The following is a 21,732-nucleotide window of genomic DNA, read 5'->3' as shown; positions in this document are numbered from 1 at the left end:
ATAATGAAGCGAATGACAGTTCCTGTGAAAGGAATACAATTATTTTTGTTCTGTCTGCATTAATAAGAATGACCACTACTTAATAGCGTAATATAGTGTTAGAGAACCAATACATCCATTCACTGTGATGTTGTTGACATATCCTAGGTCTCATCGTGTGTGTGTGTGTGTGTGTGTGTGTGTGTGTGTGTGTGTGTGTGTGTGTGTGTGTGTGTGTGTGTGTGTGTGTGTGTGTGTGTGTGTGTGTGTGTGTTAATTTGTAGGTGTTGATCTGGAGAACATTGTGTACTACAAGGACAACACTCACTACTTTGTCATGACAGCCAAGAAACAAAGCCTACTAGACAAAGGGGTTGTCATCCATGTAAGCAGACACGTTTTAAATTGATATCGCCAGCAGCAGGTGTGTCAAATTGTACAGCAGCGATTGTGAAAAGGGCAGCGCATAAGAAAATAATGTTTCTGATAAAGCGTAGCTGTGGTTTTCAACTTTTTGTGCCCAAGGCACAAGAGGGGATATTAAAATAAAAAATACAATAACATTTAAAGAAATCACCTGTAATGAAATGACCAAAATAGGGACGACAATTGTGCTTAAAATATTACGGTGTGGAATTGGCCTCTGTATTGGGGAATGAGTGTGCACTCAATAATCAAAGTACTTTTTGTATAGTTGTATATAATGTATTACAATAATGTGTGGTCACAAAATCCTTGTCTCCTTCTGCCTCGGCACACCATTTGGGGAAAACTGGGGTAGATGATACAAAAGCTCTATTTAAAATAAAGGAACAAAAAGGGGACAGAATTAAAACAAACTACTTAGCTTGTATGTCCTCTACTTGAATTCCCTCTGACTGTAAGGCTTTTGTTTAACAGGATTACATAGACACAGAGAAGCTGCTGAGCAGTGAGAACGTCAACCAGGAAGCTCTTCACTGCTACGCCCGCGAGGCTGCTGCCTTTGCCACCAACTACGAGCTTCCCACGCTGGATTTTGCTGAGAACCACTGTGGGCAGCCAGATGTGGCTATGTTTGACTTCACCAACATGTACGCCTCAGACAACGCTGCGCTGGTTAGGGAGCGATTTGGACACCAGCTATTAGTGTCTCTTGTTGGAGACAGTCTACTAGAGGTAAGAAGGGAATAGCAGTGTGTGAGTAACTTTTATTAAAAGTGAAATATAACAATGGTATTGCAAGCAAATCATAACTTTCAAATGAAACAGAGCACAAAATGCAGAAGATGTCCACACTGCATAGTTTCTACAGTACCATTAACGACTTAAAGTAGTTATTTTTTAGTTTTTGTCACATTCCTAAGCCAATAATTTGATGACCGGCAGAGACTCAAGTCAATTGAGTCTCCGCCGGTCATCAAATTATTGGCTCAGGAATGCGACAAATAAAAAAAAAATGACCATGAATTGAAGGCTTCGTAGGGTGTGTAATTGATAGAAAATAAGTTATTTTTTGGTGAACTACTCCTTTAAGCCCTATTTCATGCTTCATCATATGACGGCGTGAAAATAGCCCATCTATAAGCTTGGAGATCTGCTATTCTTTGCAATATTTGTAAAAGTTTTGACGTTTTTTGGGGAGGCCAGGTGTAAAGTGTCTTATGTGTGTGTTGATCTGCAGCCCTTCTGGCCCATGGGGACGGGGTGTGCCCGAGGATTCCTGGCTGCCTCTGACACAGCCTGGATGGTGAAGAACTGGGCTCAGGGTAGACCAGTTCTAGAGGTGCTGGCTGAGAGGTACTTTATCACTCTCTCTGTCTCTGTGTCTCTCTCTCTCTCTCTCTCTCTCTCTCACACACACACACACACACACACACACACACACACACACACACACACACACACACACACACACACACACACACACACACACACACACACACACAGCGCTACCGTAGAGTGACGTTTAATGGTAGTTTTGAGTCACATTGAAGTTAATTAGGGTGGGATTCAGACTGTGTAAAGCTACAGAATACATCCATTTTGCAGACTGAGATACTGTATGCACATTTAAGTTGCACCTATTCTGTCAAATATCTTGCCTACCTATGTTGAATGCACTTATTGTAAGTCGCTTTGGATAAAAGCATCTGCTAAATGACTGTAATGTAAAATATGCACGCTAACAATTTTGCGTGTGTCTGAGTTGTCTCACTTGTGGTTCACTGATTTACTTTGCTCAAAATGCATTCATTTGCGTACATTTTCATTGTCAAAGCACTTAACCTAGCTTGTGACTCTACCCTGCATATCACTATTGTCAGGTTGAAACTTTGTATCTCCATATTTCATCTTTTCAGGTTTTTTTCATAAATGAAAGTCCTATTTTTACTTTGTGTGACAGTGTCGCACAAAGTGTAGCAAAATAGCTGATCTATGAGCTTTTGAAAAATTGTTACATTTTTGTTTGACATGCCCAAAATATGGATCAACGTTGAAAATGGTCAAGTCTGTGGGTTTTATAAACATTTAACCAATGAATAGTATTAAAAAGAGCTTGTGACCAAATAATATCTACATTGGATCTATTGGAACAACGGTTATCTTTTCCATTTCCTGATCAACTACCACTGTGTTGTGCCCAGGCCCCCAGAGTTGCTGAGAAACATTGAAGCCGCCACCCCAGTGGCCACAGCTGGAACTGCAGGCGGGGAGAAATACATGAACGAGCAAAAAATACTGAGATATTTATATATATAAATATATGTAATATAATATAAATATGTAAACATATTATACATAAATACATATGCATTTACATAAATATGCATCTCGAGTGTATTTAATAAATATCTCGCGCTCATGGCTCGACACACGGGCTCATTCATGGAGGTAATTTGTGACGTAGGACGCAAAAAGGACAGTAGTGCGCATGCTCATAACTCTATGGCTGCTCGAAACGACTAAAAAACGACCCAATATTTCTACTTCCGGCAGACTTCCGGGTGCTTCAAAATGCCACAATTTCATTGAAATGAATAGCTGGGGGCGGGACAATCCGCCCTCTAGTTATATTATACCTCTATGGTTGTGCCTAACTCTGAATCACACCCTCATTGATTTTCTTCTTTACCATTTGTGTCCATAGGGAGAGTATTTATAGATTGCTTCCACAGACAACGCCTGAAAACCTAGCCAAAAACTTTGAGCAATACACCATAGACCCTGGGACCCGATACCCTAACCTGAACTCCTCCTGTGTCAGGCCACATCAGGTGAGAAGACTCCACTCTGAAGCAGCTCGCAGAGCCCTCGTTGTTACAACTGGATGCACTCTCATATAATTTTTCACCTCTCATTGCCTTTTCATTACATTAAGTTCTTTGTCTCTCTAAGGTGCGTCACTTGCACATCACTGGAGAGTTGAAATCTTGTTCTCTGGAGCGTGATGGTTCTATACGGCGACCTGTCAACCTGGCCAGACATGGTACGTGACTAATAAATGGAGAGCTTGATGGTATTTCAATGAGCGTGCAGCTATCCACTTGTTCCCCAGCCTGCCTATTCTGGTATGGTGGGGAACATTTGCCTAAAATAGCAGATCTACAAGCTCACAACGCGTGTGAACTTGCATATCGCTTGTAGATCGACTATCTTTAGTGAAGAGATTTTGTGTATACGGAAAAAAGCAATGCTATGTACAGTTGTAGCTCAGGTCCGTTTTACTAAGAATAGAGAGTCTAAGTGGTTGGAACACTTGGAAGGATTTGGATCTGATGGTTTTACTTTATACACTGTTCAAGCAGTGGAGCACTGCAGCTCATACATAATTTGTTGTACGTCGAATAGCGAAAATAGCCAATCTACAAGTTTACAACGCATTGCATCACAATATATTCTGTGCTTTTGCTTCTTTTTGTTTATGTGAAAAGTTTGAAAGAAATTGAAAGTTTGTTTTTAATCCAGAAGATTTGTTTTTATTTGCCAAAGAGAACGCCAGGGTTAATGTGGTTAAAGACAGACTGGTCTCTTCCTGGCAGGTTGACAGAGGGCCATCATTTACTTCCATTACAGCCCCATTTGTGTTGATGGATTAGAAAAGCACATATACATCGCCTTCTCCAAATTCAGCTGCATTTTATATTTTTGTGTTTACGTTGACTATTTTCTTATATCCTCACAAACATATAGCTACCTTTTATTAATTAAAATAACACCGATCTCTACATAGACAATTGTTACAGTAGCCTACATTGTGTTTCTGCCATCACATAACATCTAAATTGTGTCACAATGGGACAATGTGTACTTTGATATATTTGGTCTTCATTTAACTAGAACATACAATAAAGACACACCTACATGCTAAACTAGGCCTCATGTTGATTTATATTTGGTTGCGCGCCGTGTCGTACACCCAAAATAGTTGATCTACAAGCTCACAACACGTCGTGCTGTGACGAGTTGTGAGCTTGTATATGAATCACCTTCAATAAATCACCCTTCAGACAACATTGACTTGTAGTTATTCTACACAGGTAGTGAGGTGGAACATGTTCTGACAGAGATGTCTGCATTCCTCAGCACCCATTTCAGTTCACAGCAGTATCTGTATCTGTTTGAACCTCATTTACTGTCAGCAGGCTGGTTCCTATCGATGATGCCATAGCCTCTGTGCCATGGCCTGTAATTTCTGGATTCCTGAGTGACTGTTCTTTTTTTTTAATGGTTTTATTCTGGTGTGCCTCACTTTGTCTCTTGTCTAGAGTCAGAGATCAGACCCGGGAGACTGCTCACCTGGTGTCAGAAACAGACGGAGGGCTATAGGAACGTGAGCGTGACCGACCTAACATCCTCCTGGCAAAGTGGCTTGGCGCTCTGTGCCCTCATCCACAGGTTCAAACCCCAGCTCATGTACGTAACTCCCTTTAGATAACATCTCTGCTAACCTGCATTGAAAGATACAGTGTCACCATGCAACCCCATTCTATAGAATAGATTGCTCATGACGTCAAGTCTCACACTGTTATCAGCCCACTTTGAGATAACGGTCGGAATTGTACATAGCAACATGAAGCGTCCTGGCCCTTATAGCTGCCTCGTTAAATATGTGGGGCTGAAATTGAAATGAAGGCATAGTTTGTTGCAACACAAAACCCTCCCTGTAATCTGTGCAACTCCTACTAAAGGGATACATGTTTTATGGGTGTGTGAAGTTACTGAAGTATGCCAGGCATGGGATATATGCATGCTTTCTGATTTATTCTCTGTAAACCATCGCCTCCTCCTCACCGCTTGAGTGACACTTGACCCTTTCTAGAGGCTCTTGCTGATACTGTGTTTGCAGTCTCTATCTCACTGATAGGTGCGACAGTGCATAGAACACATAGTCCATTTTTGAGCTACTTTGGAGTACAGAAGGACATTTTATGCAAGCTAGTGCAGTGCTGTGTACCGACTACATTTCACAGTTTTTATTAAGGAAACTTTCTTTCCCATGGGCTGGAAAAAAAGTCTATAATGAGGATTACTACCTTTCACAAAAAAGACTCCTATTCCATCTTAAGAATTGAGCTGTGATCAAGCTGTGATATGTTTTGGTAGCTTACTATGAGCAGGATCCTTTTCAATCTTGAAAAATAGAAATAGTACCTTAATGATATGAGTTGGCGCTGTGTTAAGTTATTAGAATCTCCCTTTATTTTAGATGTACATTTTCAGTGCCAGGAAATCCATGAATCCAGTAACTACTTGTTGTTTTCCCCCCGATAGCATTATCTCGGTACAGTACGCAGTAAACTCCACAGTGTTAATGTATCCACTATTTGTAACTCTGAGAGTCTACATATATAACCAAATGCCATTTGGTACATTTGTACTCTCTCAGAATTAAAGACTGGGGATTTTACTGTGCATGATGCAAACAAGTCATCCTTGTCTGTATCCTTTTTTGTGATGTGTTTCTTATGCCACCCAACTGTCTCATTTCACCATCAGAGATGTTGATTCACTTAACGAGGAGGACTGGGTTGCTAATCTCCAGCTCGCCGTTGACCTCGCTGAGCGGGAGTTTGGGATCAAGCCATTCACTTCTGGAGAGGAAATGCCTGCTGGCCAGGACCTCGATAAAATCACGATGATCACGTACCTATCCAAATTCTACGAGCTGTTCCGCGGCACACCTCTACCTGCCTCAGGTATCCTGTTCTCTCCAAACAGCATTTCCCCCTATAGCGGACAAAATGTTCATACCAGGAGTAAACTGAGATCGAGCTATCACTGTCATGGCCCGCAGCCATCCCCTCTACCATGTCTGCACTATCCTCCATTATGAGCTCAGTCTCAGCGTGTACGGTTTCAATAGTTACAAGCACATCAGCCTTCACCTAGAATATTTTTGGTTTCTGCTTTGTTTCTGGGTTGTTGCCTACCCTTATTTATGGTATGGTGTTTAGGTATGTACTGTAAAACACCCTTTTATTCACTGAAAGAAATGGTCTCATATGTATATGATTTCCTGTCAATAGATTTCTCTGCGGCACAGAAGCTGTCTGTCATGTATTGTGGCATGAGAGGAATTCACAGCACCATGTTACAGAGGAATGGTCATGTATGAAGAGGTTGTCACCTCATGGTCACAGGGATAGCAGATCATATCCTCACTTAACCACTTCAGCCCAATGCCAAAAATAGTTGATCACAACATCTCACACCACGTCCACGACGCAAGCTTGTAGATCAGCTATTTTCGCTATTGAAGTTTTTATTTTCATAAAGGATATGCTCTATAATTTAGGAAAGCCACGTTGAAAGTGGTGAAATTGTTACACATGATATAATGTATTATTTTTTAGCCTTAGCTAACTGTGTATAGCGTCCCAATAATACGGATAGGGAGGGATTTATTTTAGTGGCCCAGCGAACCAGAACCCTACTGTACGGTTAGGATTATTTTTCCACCCTAAAGGTATCTGGGTATCAGAAACGTTTGAACTGTAAGTCTCACAAACAAAATTTCATTTTTCCTGGATTCTGTGGGTCCAGGTTTATCTATTCCTATAAACCACACCCATTGCACCTGATAGATTCTCTGCCATTTTGCCAAATCAGGTTTCTCACTACTCAACAAATGACAAATTATAACATGTTATAATTTGTTTTTATTTTTTATGAATAAACATGTATTATCATCTTCTCTTAGTCATCATCTTCTGTGCTTGTACCCTGTTAAGTGCTGCTCGCAGTTATATAACATATAAAAAAGTATACCTTGACTTTATTTGGCATATAGGCCTATTATTAATTCATAATTACTGTGGAAAATTTAACGCATTCACAAATTATGTTTCAGGTTCCAGAGGGGCAGATGAAAACAATCCATCGAAGTCATATTTTAGGAATATGAATAAGAGCCACAGTCTTACACTGCCAAGGAAAAGGATACCAAAGGTAATTCCAGGCTGACTAGAGGGCAACAGCCAAATACATTTCCTTGTATGTGCAAACATAGTTATCAAATATGTCTGAAAAAACATTCTTGTTGTTTAAAAGTAGGCCATGAAGGATTTGTATTCTCCCCATTGTCTTTATTATTTTTTAATAAGTTGACTTACCATTATGCAGTCTCTCCAGAACATTTTTTGCGATGGAAACTGTTGACATGAAAATATCCCATCACAACTGTCATGAAACCAGTTTCTTTCTAAATAGCAATTTCAATTATACGTTATGTACTGTATGTACCAAGAAAACCCACATTTTTACTAGGGAAGTGTGAATTTAGAATTTTGAGTTACTTGGCAAATAGCCACTTAAAGTGTAAGTTTAATTCCACACAACACGTGAAACTGCACTCAATTATACTAATTAATTGTGAATCATTAATTAATGAATTCTTCTTCCCTTGCCTGCAGGATGAGAAGAAGATCGAGGCCACAGACCCCATTTACAAAAGGAGGCGTTATTTGGAGGAGGTTTGTTAAATTGCTTTCAACTTCAAAATCATCATACTGTACTGTACCATGTATTGCCATTCTCACAAAATGACACTATTTGTAATGTGTGTGGTCCCAACCGACACGCGTGATGGAAATGACAGATCATTTCAAAGAGTGACAGATGTTTCTCCTAAACTGTTGAGCTTTTTATGTGACATTAGTCCTTCTCTTTTCTCCTATCTCACCATATAGGCCACCAACTTCTCAACTCAGAATGGCTCCTCTGTGTGTGAGGAGCAGGAACCCAAGGTGAACAGGGTACGCTCCATGGCAACCCAGCTGCGGGCCAAGTTTGAGAGCAACTCCACCTGCACCTTACGGAGACAGGTACTGTACAAACCCCACCCAAGGGCTCACATTGGCCTACTTTTCTTATTTTACTTGATCAAAACAGTCGACCTCCTTCTCAGAGTTTTACCACACCAGGATGGTTAATTTCTTTTCATTGCTGACACAGATATTAAAATAGACTTTGCTGTGAGACAGCGTTCCTAGGCTGGTTTGTAGTTTCAATCACCAGCTGTGGTGTTCCTTTATTTAATGCCAGGATGTCTGCACTTGTCTTTTAGCCACTAGCTTGCCAGTTTTTCCTTCTTTTCCTACTTTCATTTCTTCCTATTAACTTTACTTTGTGGAAAATCAGTCTGACTCTGAGATGTCCTCTGGGTTTCGCTCTGCTGACACGACTGAGCCCCTGTTCAACCTCAGGCCACCCGTTTCACCTAAACCTCCCCCCAGGACACAGGTACACTGGAGCAGCCATAGACATCACAGGATAACAGATACAGTACTGTACATGCACAACACAGATAGTAGCAAAAGCGACACAGTATGTACTGTATGTATGTCATACACATACTGACATAAACACACACTCAAAATACGCTATGTGTAAGTTGAATTTTAGAGACAAAATGATTTAAAAAAAAAAATCCAAGTACAGAACATCACAGCTCTATGCTCCCCTAGTCAGATTAATTAATATTTCCTGCTTGATGGGAAGCTGTTACGGTCCCTGTGTGTTTACACTTCCAGTCTGCAGCCTGTGTCAGTTCTGCAGTGGAGCACAGACCGCCACCCAAACCCCAACCTGAACTCCACACCCAGCCCCGAACTCCCCCCAGCCCCCGGCATTCTCTTAGGGAATGCAGACATGTTGATCAAACACATGCTCAGACAAGGCCCCAGCCTCAGCCTGAGAGCACAGATCCTCCGGGCTTGTCTCCCTCGTGCCACTCAGCGGTCCGGACCATGACAAGAATGCTGCAGCGCCTCAAGGAGGTGGATGAACAGATCTCAGAGGTGAACACTATCTCTTCTCTTCCAGCTTCTATCTTTTTCCCCCTCCTCTGGCTGTCATCCTCCCACATTATAATCTCATGATCATTATGTATTCTGTACTTCCAAAAAGACCCTAATGAACTTAAACCCTATATACTTTGTCGTATGATTAATAGTGGAAAGAGTTGATCTATAAACTCCCAACGTGTCACTTTGCATTGTGAGGTTATAGATCTGCTATTTTCGCTATTTCTGGACTTTTCTTTTTTTTTTTACAAATGTTGAAAAATTTGTGCATCCCAAAATAGGGACGGCAGTTTTAAAGTTGTTAAGTGAATGTTGATTATATATAGTTTTGTCGTGATTATACATTTAAACTTGTGTAATGTGTACTCAGATGGTGAAGTCAGCCCCAAATTATCCTGCCTGACCACAATGGCAAGAGCAGGCCTAGAGACCATGCAGAGAGGCTGAGGCAGATACAGGCAGATTAATGGCTGGTCTAAGAACAGCTTACTGTAGGCATACTGTAGTTTCCCTTATGTTCAATCTTCACACAGAGCCATGTGTCTGTAAGTAAACAACTTTTTATTGGGATTACCCAACCAGTGGACTTCACTAGAAGACTGCTACGGTCTCTTCTATCCAGTGGTGAAGGAAAGTAACTAAGTACATTCACTCAAGTGCTGTACTTTGTTGTACTTTCGCTTAAGTAACATTTCAAATTCAGGACTTACTTACTTGTAACAGAGTGTTTATACATTGTGGTGCTATACTTTTTAAGCAAAAATAATCAGAGCACTTCTTCCACCACTGCTACTGTCTGTGCCAGGTCTGTGTGGTTGTCTCAGTCTACTGAACCTAGTATGAGCAAGTCATATCAAGTGAGGTGTGAAATTAATGCAATAAAGCAGCCTCGACCTTGCACAGGAACACCATTGTTCTCCACCGTACAACACACACTTTACTGTCAAAGCTGACCTTTGTCAGGGGAAAGCCGAACAGAAAGGGCTTTCAACAGTGTGTATTGTTTTCCTTGTTATGTGGTTATTAGTCCACCTAATTATGTCTCCACTATGGCACGTTCATGGAATGGTGAGAGAATGTATTACTGTACTGATGGTTAGTCTCTCTCTCCTGACATCTGATGCCTGTTCTTTGTGTCCATTTTCCATGTCGTCCTGCAGAGGAAAGCTCAGACAAACCACGCTAGAGATTTTCAGAAAAAGAGTATAAAGGAGAAAGCGCTTCATCTTAGTGGGTTAGTCTCAGGGGACGACACCTCTCTATCCAAGGTGACTATCAGACGTTTGACCTCTGACCTGACCTGCCTTGCTTGCACTGCCTGCCAACAACTCACTGTGTGTTTAGTTCAGTGGTTCTCAAACGTTTTAATTTCAAGGACCCCCAGTTTGCTATGCATTAGGCCATGGACCCCCATAACAATGAGAGTGTACAAATGGAGCCAAATGGACCCATAAGGGGTAATTCTCTGAGTTAGAGACCTGCGTGGGTCCATTTGTTTCAGTGACATAGCTGGGGACCCCCTGGAACCCCCTCAAGGACCCCTGGAGGTACATGGACCCCACTTTGAGAACCACTGGTTTAGTTCTGAGTATTGAGTGTGCTGATTGCATGTTCATATTCCCTTCCCTGGCTTCTTATTCAGTACCCATGATCACATCTTGAATATGACATAGGTGATTTCAGGTTTAGGAACAACTATTTTGAATGATTTTTTTTTCATTCCTTTGCCCTGGCTGTCTGTTAGCTGACATCATTAAATTAAAATAATTTCCCCTTCTTCCATGTCTATTTTATGTTGGAAATGCTCTCTCAAGACGAGACACGTTCCCTCCAAACATTTGCAAATGCTTTCTCCTACCTATCTGTACAGTAACTCAGAGGCTCTGACAGTGAGTAGTAAAACTAGAATAAGTGCGTTACTCTGAGCGCAGGCCTACCCAGGATCCGCAAACTTTGGAAATTGGAAGCCAATTGGAAACTGAACAATCTGACTGATATCGATATTGATCACATGACTCCAGAGATAATGTGCACCGATTTGTGTGCGTTTTGGACAACATTTTTAGGAGACAAGAGTTATAGACCAAAAAGTGAAGCGGCCTGTTATAGCACCACCATGAGGCCGATTTGAAAAATTTGGAGCAGAGGTTCTTCTTTGGCCTGCTGGAAGTGTGCAAACTGGAGATTTGCTGCTCTCACACACACACGCGCACGCACGCGCGTGCGCACACACACACACACACACACACAGGAACACACAGGAACACACACACACAAAATCATTCTGCACATCACTACATTAACGACGGTAGTTACGACGGAACAGCCTGTTGTCTAGTTGGGTTTTTGTTGGACTGTTGTTTTGTCCTGATGTTTTTGATTGAACTCTTTCTGAACTTTGCAAAATTCTAAAAAGGAAGCTGTGTCATCCGATGACAGTTTCCTCTTCTCAACTTTTACCAAGTGGAATTACAGGCTGTTTCTGGAGCTTTCGAAGGTTGTGGCAGAGATAGGCTGGCTTGAGAGACTAATGTGAGAGACATAATGCATAATTTATGCTCTGTCATATGACGGCTCAAAATAGCAGATCTATAAGCTCAGAAGCTTGTGAGTTTATAGATTGGCTATTTCCGGTTCTCAACGCTATTGTACGACAAAATAAATCGTCATCAACAGCAGTGGTCCTTTGGGATCACTGTGTGTACTGTAGTGTGGAGTGATTATACAATAACAGAACTTCAGGCCTGTTAAAGAGTTAATGCCATCACGGGTCATGTTCAAAGAGCGTTCACAGATTATGTTGACACAGTTAAGTTTCACTGTGTGTGGTCCATCCAGCCACATTGTGGCAGTTAGGATGTATCAATCCAAGCATTTTTATTATTAGAAATGTTAAAGTCAGGCATGTTCATTTCCAGAAACTGATGTTAAAGCAACAATCCAGATCTAAATGTAATGAATAAAATGCTATTCTAACCCCATCTCTATGGTATAGTAATACAATATAACTAGCACATATGCTACCCTGGTGTTGGGCAGGACACTTACCGGTTGACAATGTCACCTTCTTTATTGCAGTTTGGACATTGTTGCAATTAACTCTCTCTGTTCTTTGAGAGAGACAATGGACATAAAACGTATGGATTGTAGCTTTAATGAAAAACACACAATTCTCTTGGTTTGAGATATACAGTACAGATACTGTAAGTTCAGTATTGTGTTAGTTACAATAGCTGAATTGTAGTAGTTTTTAAATAACTTAAAAAAAACAGACCTTGGCATGATTGATTGTACTTGATCTCCCCTAGTCATCAACCCTCATTATGTCTGTGTACTCACGGTTCAATGATCTTCTCTGGGAAGACTCTTCTCTCAGATCCCATTCTCCCTCCTCCTGTTTCTATAACCACTGTGCTTCAGCCTGGCTTCACTTCCATCTCCATTTCACCTCCTCAAACCTTCTCATCAGCCATACCAGATCCCATTCTCCCTCCTCCTGTTTCTATAACCACTGTGCACCAGCTTCAGCCTGGCTTCACTTCCATCTCCATTTCACCTCCTCAAACCTTCTCATCAGCCATACCCTCATTCTTTCTACAGCTACAGGTAAACTCCCTGTAGTCCCTTCTGGCTTTCACGTCTCTTCATTAGTATATGTATGTATGTATGTATGCTGCATGTGTTCCTGTATTTGAATGTTCTCAACAAACATAAAATTAGAATACACTGATTTCCCAGCTCTGCCTGGCATGCCCACTTTTAATTATCCCAATGTTCTCTTCTCTCTTTCATCTTACTTTTATGTCCACCTGGACAATCAAAGACTTGTAGACTACAGGAACTCGACGACTCTATGAGTCATAGCCATGTGGTGAGTGGCTTCTTCCGCACTTCCACATTTGTGCTAATTATTTTGGCACAGCTTCTATACATAATAGAGTCTGCTTCTAAAAAGAGAGCTAGGATACATCAAAGATTTTTGGTTTATAGATAATTGCTTAAATTAAGTGACCATGACACAATAGTGTTTCTATTTCAACAACAGACAGAATTCTGCAGATAAATAAATACTTACGTAGTTTCAAACAATTAGCATACTGTATGCTACAAGTGGCTTACTGTATGCCCAACTCTACATTATCCACATGTGGGCTGTTACTGTAATGACAGCATACAAATATAGACAAAAATACGTAGCATATTAAGAATGTGAACTTTGTTTTTAGGCTCCATTGAATAACCTTGTATTTTAGTTGCCAAGGCTCCTCATCAGAATAGAAGTGGGTATTTTTGTGGTTCTGCACTTAGCAGCCTCCTCAGCCCCTCCCATTCCAGACAATCTGCTCCATCTCAATGGCCAGATGTTGTAGTTGGAATGTTTTTAATGTGATGGGCAGGAACTTCTCTCCCTTTACTCAACACGGAAATAATCAGCGCTCAAAGTAGGAAAATTTCCATTTAGACTAATTACAGACCAAATAATTAAGGCCCACTAATTGTTGTGTTCTTCTTGAGACAATGTAGTTTGGCATTAACAATTGAGTATCTGTTTCCTTTACTGTTACACCTCTGTTTCCTTACCTAATCTTGTGTCTATATATAGTATTCAAAAGGATGCCTGTCACCTTTTTCTGTCCTGTTTTTCCTGCTTGCTGTCTTCACCGTCTGTGTTCTGTCTTTTCTTCTGTGCTGAATGCTAGCGGACAGTTGGGAAGGTGTCTATGGCAGTAGGAGCTAAAGCAGAAAATGACCACAGGTCTAGAGTCTCCCACTGTTCACCCCCAACATCACCTCCTTTATCACCCCTAATGTCACCAACATCACCTCCTTTATCACCCCAAATATCACCGACATCATCTCCGGTAAGCAAGTCTGTCTGAGCGAGGTGATATTCAGGATATGAGCCTGAAATTAATGTCATTATCTGGACGAAGCAAGATCACTGGTGGGTTTCCTACTAGGACCCCAGGAAGACTAGAGGCTCATTCGTGTGTCTCCAATGAGGATCCTTTAATAAACAAACTACTGAGGTCTATATGTATTAATGAGGTCTATATACCCACATGTATTACTGAGGTGTATATATATCCACAAGCGGTATATTACTGAGGTCTATATAGCCACATGTATTACTGAGGTAAATATACACACTTATTACCGAGGTGTATATATATCCACACCTATTACTGATACTATATAAACATACTACCTATTAAGTAAGTTAGTAAGTAGCCTTGGGAACCGTAGGCCATGACATGAGCCGTAGGCTATGACATACCCAAAATAGGGATGGCAGGTTGAAGTCTGTCTTTACATTTATAAATAAATACCAATGAAAAGTATTAACAATAGCTTGTGTCTGAAATAAATAATATCTACATTGGATCCACTGGATTTGGAACACATTATGATTTCCATTTCCTGAAAATTAAAGTATGACATTGACGATGGTCCAGTCTATCATTATTATAATATCTTGTTCTGACTACATTTCTAACATGCACTCGTCTCTTCTTTATCTTTCCCAGGGTGCTGTGCGAAGGGACTTCCCCCAGTCAAGTGATAAGTGTCACTCCTGTGACAGGCGTGTGTATGTAGTGGAGCGCATTTGTGCCGAGGGACTCTATTTCCACAGGAAGTGTTTTCAGTGTCATACATGCGGCAATGCCCTGCGTCAAGGAGCACATGCCTTTGACTCTGAGCAGGGTATGTCATCAAATATCAGCTTGTTTACTGTTCTGTTTTTTTGTTTATGTATCAATTCGCTCACTGCACCCTGAACACATACAGTATCACTTTAAGATCTAGGATGATAATCTTTCAGGAAACGTGATCATTTGTTGTCATCTTGCAGGTAAACTGTATTGCAAACCTCATTTTGCTCAACGTAAAAGTGGAATGAACCTACGCCGGAATCATTTCAACATGCGCTCAGTAAGTTCTCTGGAGCATCTTGTCCGGCAGATTATTAGTTCATTATTACTTAAAGCCCAGTCCACACCAAAGATTCGCAATGCAACTTGTTGCAACTTGCAACCAGTTTCAGCGGTCCGACCCGTTGCAGGTCGGTGCATTCTTGGGATTCTGTTGCAAGTGGTTGCAGTTGCAGCAGTTGCGAATCATTGGTATGGACTGGGCTTTAGATTTATTAGACCAAATATTTATAACCTCTCCCTCCCTCCTTCAGAATCACAGTGGAAACATGCTGCAGGATGAATCTGCCAGCCCGGATCCAAACGGAGACATGGTTGGGCATAGTGCCACCGATGGCCAGCCGAGCCAGTCAGCAGCAGGTACCCTACGCTCGTTCCTGAAGAAGGGTTTGAGCTGGCCTCTGAGTGTGACTCGCACTGTGTGTAATGCCCCCCGGCAGCTGTCCCACTGGGTGCGTGGCACGGCTCATGTGCTAAGCCTCCACCTGAGGGACAATGCCCAGGACTATGCGTTCCTGTATGAGTTGCTGAGCTTGGGTGTACCCCTGCTGCTTATGTTGCAAGAGGTGCTGCTGCAGATGTACGTAGAGGCTGGACCTGTCTCCTTACAGCCTCTACTGTTGTGGCTGGAGGAGCATGTGGGCCAGAGGCTCATCTAGACACTCAACAGGGATGACTAGCTCCATGTCTACTAATCCCTAACGCCTGACGTTGTTTCAACTGAAACTGAGTGTGCATGCACAGTTAAAGTCCTGAGTGTTTATCTCTTATTGGTCAGAATTAACACTCTGGATTTAGCTGCGTAAACGAGCTGGCATGTTTTTTGTGTCTTGTCATAAAATGGCGGGCAACTCTTTTGACTTTGTGCACATGCACCTTCTTTAATGTTTACTTACATCATTATTACGGTGATATTGAATGTGTATGTAGCTCTCAAATGTTTTAGATGTCCTTCTGCTAAAGCCAAAGAACACTGTATGTTGTTTTCATTGATGTGGCATTGCAACTGTTTGCAACTCTTTTCAGGGTTATTGTAGAGAAATACTTCACATAGGTCTATTGTAGCTGCATCCAAACATTCCCGTGGATTTGTTGAAAAGGCTTTACGATGTCACTTATGGTGTTCAGGTTTTTTTTTATCATATTTAAATGAAAAAGGCTACAATATAAGATACAATAAAAAGAACAGTGAAAGCCTCTTGAGAGAGAAATAACACTCTCAGACTTTAATTAAATTGAGGTTTTACTGTGCAGGCGTTAGTGAAAACAAAAGCAATATATTTTACAAGACAGATGGGCTATAATTGTCAATGCAATCTGGGCTGTATCAAGACTGCTGAGGTTAGCAAATCTCCATTGCTGTAGAATCTTCTGTTTTTCGAGACTGGCTTTGAAAATGGAGTCTGCTTTTGAACTGTTTTAACTCAGGTTAGGACTGATTTCTTTCGTGGTTAAAAGCGATCTATGTCACTAACTTGAAGCACTTTATCTTTGGGAACATTCTGCGACCATTTCTGATGATTGCGTTGGCAAAGTGTTGTATTAAATAAGGGCCTAATCCCAGTCTGAGACTGAACTGTCTGCATTAGCTTTGAGTCAGGAATGTGACCTCAGTATCTGTTTTAAAGACGTTTACTTGTCTGAAATCGTTTTGACATACTCTGTCCAGTTAACGTTTACTCCCAACATTATTACAATACTACACTTTAGTCTTGTTTTGTTTTATACAGTATGTTTAAGTGTACTACTACACAGTGTTGTGTTGTCTATGAGAACAGTAGGAACCCACAGGTCATTTGATTTCTGTTCTGTTTTGTTACATGTTGCTGCCATCTACTGTTCACAATCAGCCAAACATGTTAAGGCAACATACTGAAACGAATACTATGCAAGGCTATTACTGGTGAACTAAAATCACTCAAATGAAATATCTCTAGTTTAATCAGGATTTTGTCTGAAATAGGCTTTTATTTAAGAAAAATAAGAAGATTTAGTTATGTTAAGTGCTGGATAAAATGCTCTACGCGTTTGCATCTGAATGTTTTTTGACGTGTGTGACATGTGAATGTTTCCCTGACACAAATTTAAAGCATGCCGTTGAAATGTAAAGCTCAACTGCATATCTCTTGTTCAGTCATTCCTTACACGTACATGTTATTGGATAATTTTTGGAGCACTTTGGAGTTGGAATATCTTTAACCCTAAGCATTTTCCTCACCCAAATTAAGGCGATGGTTTTTTTTGCCCCCCACTATGATATTGATATTTTGGGCAAGCTATATCATACTGTGTTTCAGGAAGTTTTTTTTTACAATATGCTGTTTTTTAGTTTTTTGAGTCTTCCTGTTTACAGTACTGATGGCAAACCTAAGAGACCTAACATGTATTGCATAACCACAAACCATACTGTTTTTTTTTTTAAAGATCTTTTATCTTGATAGTTGTGTGTTTCTTTTTGTCAACTCTTTCCCCTCGTTCACCTGAAGCCTTTTATGACGATTGTGATGATGAACCACCTGGATGGATTGAAGGAGAATTGACATATTGAAGGTGCTCACCGGCATGGTTCATGTGGACAATGTTGTGTGGCTACTGTTACTGACAATTATTAATTACTCACCATAACTGATATAGTACTGACAGAACTATAACAAACTTTAAAATACGTCTGAAGTCTCTACATGATTGGACTTGACTCAACACACTTGCCAAGAACGGAGAGCAAAAACTTGTTTTTGCTGTTAATTAAATGCATTAATTTAAACTATGTGTTTGAAGTGACACTTGCCATCAGCATGCATTACACTTATGTGTTGCACTGATCCTCTGCCAGGTGTTTCTAAAGCCTAATTTATATGCCGTTGTACAATGGTGTCACTTTGCAAAAAGAACAGATCTACCAGTTAATGTGAGGCGCTTAGAGATCTGTTCTTTTTGACAAGTGACATTCTCGTGCGATGGAGTACCCCAGTGTCCCTGTTCTGGGGGTGAACATTCAGCGAAAATAGATCTACAAGCTCACTGCATGAGCTGGTAGATCTGCTATTTTTTTGGCTACGATTTTTATGGAAGTGGGGGAAAAAGAGAGGGCTTCGTGTAGACCCCTGGGGGTCTCCAGTCAACTAAGCATGTAGGGTTTAAGTGATTACGATTAGAATAACAGCATTGGCTAGCCAGAAACGGTTGCTATTCTTTGCATTTATGCTCCAGGTATCCTAAATGGGAACATTGTCATGTCTGTGTTCTCTGTAATTAATGAATGGGTCAGAAAATCCACCATAGAAAGTAAAATATGAATCTTCAAATCTGTACAGAGTATCAGCTAACAGATTGACTGGCAGCTAATCAGTACATTTTAGTTGTCCAATTTAGTGAATTAAGCCACTAGATGGTGACAGTGGGAAGAATCCGAATGTAAGAATAGCGAATGTAAGTATTCATATTTGAGAATGTGATTTTGTTTCATTACATTACATTACATTACAGTCATTTAGCAGATGCTTTTATCCAAAGCGACTTACAATAAGTGCATTCAACATAGGTAGGGAACGAAACTACTAATCACCAGAAGTCCTAAGTGCATTTCCTGCAAAAACAAGCAACCAAAAGTATACCTAGCGCTAAGGTAAAAGTGCTATATATCAGCTACCTACTTTCTTAAACAGATGAGACAAAATAGCTAAATCAAATGAGCACGAGCTAATACACAAAAAGTGTATCGACTAAACAAGATCCAATAAAACAGTACAACAATAAAACAAGAGTTCGTACAACTAGTTAACTACAAGTAAGCCAGACAAAGAGGAAGGGTAGTGTTTCCTGAAGAGGTGGGAGGTTTCACACAATTACCTGTGTAATAAACAAAGACAAAGCTGTTTCCTTGCAGCACATTTGACTATACATTGAAGTGAAGTTTTCTAATCAGCAGAAACCAATAATTACATGCAGTGAATCAATCATCCTAAGGCTCAGGCCCCATTCATTTTCCTAAACTTTCTTTGGTCATTTTTAATCATTTTCATCTGATTCTTAAAACGTCTAAATAAATGTTGAATGCCTTACTTTCGTCATACTAAGAGTCAAACTCGAGCTATTGTGTATGTGTTTTGCCATTGAGTTTATCTAGTTGAAATCAAGTCATCCATGCAGACACATTCAGGGAACCCAGAAGCATGTTCATAGGACTTTTCCTTGTCAGATGGTGCCATCTTGCAGTGGTGCAGTACACAGTAAAATCCTCAGTGGGTCATTTGCACTCTGAGAGTTAAATTAACTGAAATATTTACTGTATATGGCCCACAGTTACTATACCTCACCTAATACGCTGACATACATCCACTTTGGTTGAAAATGAATTATTTGTTCTAAGCACTTCGCTTACTGCTTTGTCCACTCTATCAGTTTCCAGCTTTGTTTCTTTGTATTTTCCGTTCTCTCTTCTTTAGTCAGAAGCTGCCAGAAGACACATATCTCTTGGCCAAACAAAGACAGAGTTGTTATCCCTATACTATTGAGGATTATTTGAATATAACTGTATAAAGTTGTTCATAGCCTACTTTGTTTTTAAGTGTATCATCATGGGTTTCCTGTTATTCTATTGACTTGCTGTTTTGGTTTGTGTAATCTAAAGCAATAAACACTCATTTGAGCGATTGTTGTCATTGTTAAGTTACATTATACTACAACATCTTTTTAATTATTCAACTCTTCTTCAGCCAATAAAGCCTAACTCCACTGAACTCCACATACTATGAAGACATAATGGCATATTTAAACTATTTCAACAGAAATCATAAGCACATTGTACTGTTTTTCAGTGGAAGTGACTGCCATACCATCTCGGGCAAATATCAATCATCCACATATGATATATCTATGCTCGAGAAATATTTACGTAGTGTTTCTGAATTCCTTTTACTTTTGCAACAATCTTGGTTGGCATGGAGCAGCCTGGTAAACCCCCCCCCCCCCCCCCCCCCCCCGGGCCACGTGAATTCACATTATGTGTCTTCTGCAGATCGGCCTGTCCCCTGTGATTGACAGACGCTGATTGGCTCTTCCACTTTTTGGTTTCTGCAAAATGCCCACAAAGCGATGGGGCCAGACCGGTCTGCAGAAGACACATGATAATGTGCAATGGTTTACCAGGCTAGGCATGGAGGCCCAGAGATGTGTGTTTTTTTTCATATATTGAGTGTGATTTCATTCATTGCTATTCTGTTTTAACAGAACAGACACTTTTGAATAAAATAGGTAATACATTGGAACAATTTTATCTTCAGCAGCCTACAAGTAATCAGTCATTTTCATTTCATTTTTACCATGACAACAGCAATGTTTTGATCATTAAAACATTTGAGATATCAAAGAGCTGACGAAGAATCCACTGTAATACCATTGGTTTTATATGGTGCAGCAATTGATTTCAAATGGTAACGGTTCTCACACTAATTTAGCTGACAAAGACCCCCTGAAAAAGAATATCTGTGTGTGTGTGTGTGTGTGTGTGTGTGTGTGTGTGTGTGTGTGTGTGTGTGTGTGTATATATATAATAGAGAATGCAGATGTTGCCGGCATCATCCACTGCCTTATCTGCTTATTTACTGAACAGCACTCCTTGTTAATAAACATCGCTGAAATTTCCTTTGAGGTCTACTTTAGAGCAAAGTGGACTCCTATATTGTGTAGAAAATTGCCCAGGAATGCTCTTAGAGCTTGGAAAGCATTGCCAGTACCTCCATTGACTTCAAAGTTGTTCTTTACAAATTGCTCAGTACAAAATAGCCTTTCAAGTTAAGCATTGATATCCAACCTTAGGCTGAGAACAAAAAAGAAAAAGTCCTTGACTTCATAATGCGGGTTCACATAGAGCACAGTAGGAACTTCTTTTGTATACTGTAGCTTTAAAACTAAATACTGGTGTTGTGTTGTGTTGCTGAGGACAGTTTGAAAGTAGATGTTCACCAATGGGAGCACAGCACCACCCCCAGGACCTACAACTGACCAATTACCAACTCATGGTAATTGGTCATTTGGTCTGTTGTATTCCGGGCCCAAGGGCAACTGAACAATCAACATCGCCATCTCTAGAGCCTTGCCACCAGGGGTCTACAAATGTAAAGTTTGACCTGAGGGTGGTGCTTGAGAATTGGGGTCATAGGTCACCCAAATCAAAATAGTTCTTCTTCTGGGGAGCATGAAAGTTTCATGGCAATCTGCCATTTACATTTTGAGATCTTGGGTGCAAAGTTGACACTGTGGCCTGAGAGTGGAGATAGAGGAAAGGTCACTAATGGTAAGGTTTCATCATCCGGGAAGCATGAATTCTCTCATCAAGTTTTATGTCAATTATATTTTCTGCATGTTCACATTTTTTTCCAGAGTCACCAAATTAGTAGGGTTAATCTTTAATGGAGCATGAAGGTGCTCAGCTAATTCCATGGCATTCCAGACAGTTTTCGAGATTCTCCCTATTAAAAGCTTACTTTAAATGTTAACAGAGTCTAATCGCCAAAATGTTTTATCTTTTATTC

At 40.5% G+C, this 21,732-nt stretch overlaps 1 protein-coding gene across 12 annotated transcripts in view; it reads left to right on the top strand.

The window, feature by feature from the left end:
• The window catches only part of mical2a (microtubule associated monooxygenase, calponin and LIM domain containing 2a), a 44,644-nt gene extending 24,799 nt beyond the window's left edge, over positions 1-19,845 (top strand). For 5 of the 12 annotated variants that reach the window (XM_084066526.1, XM_084066531.1, XM_084066530.1 and 2 more), the window contains exons 7-24: positions 264-364; positions 880-1,137; positions 1,643-1,758; positions 3,110-3,236; positions 3,358-3,448; positions 4,728-4,875; positions 5,959-6,158; positions 7,313-7,410; positions 7,875-7,934; positions 8,151-8,285; positions 8,602-8,703; positions 8,994-9,260; positions 10,427-10,534; positions 13,090-13,137; positions 13,967-14,128; positions 14,795-14,972; positions 15,121-15,200; positions 15,454-17,641. In XM_084066526.1, the coding sequence (XP_083922652.1) occupies positions 264-364; positions 880-1,137; positions 1,643-1,758; positions 3,110-3,236; positions 3,358-3,448; positions 4,728-4,875; positions 5,959-6,158; positions 7,313-7,410; positions 7,875-7,934; positions 8,151-8,285; positions 8,602-8,703; positions 8,994-9,260; positions 10,427-10,534; positions 13,090-13,137; positions 13,967-14,128; positions 14,795-14,972; positions 15,121-15,200; positions 15,454-15,858 (2,684 nt within the window). In that variant the 3' untranslated portion in view covers positions 15,859-17,641. The other 7 variants (XM_084066536.1, XM_084066537.1, XM_084066535.1 and 4 more) reach the window with 7 other exon arrangements.
• The last annotated feature ends 1,887 nt before the right edge of the window (positions 19,846-21,732 follow it).

Source organism: Gymnoscopelus microlampas (genome assembly GCF_963454915.1).
Source record: "Gymnoscopelus microlampas genome assembly, chromosome: 1".
In the NCBI taxonomy this organism is placed as follows: domain Eukaryota; kingdom Metazoa; phylum Chordata; class Actinopteri; order Myctophiformes; family Myctophidae; genus Gymnoscopelus; species Gymnoscopelus microlampas.
Note: the sequence above shows the minus strand (reverse complement) of the source record. Positions and strands in the feature narration are given on the sequence as shown.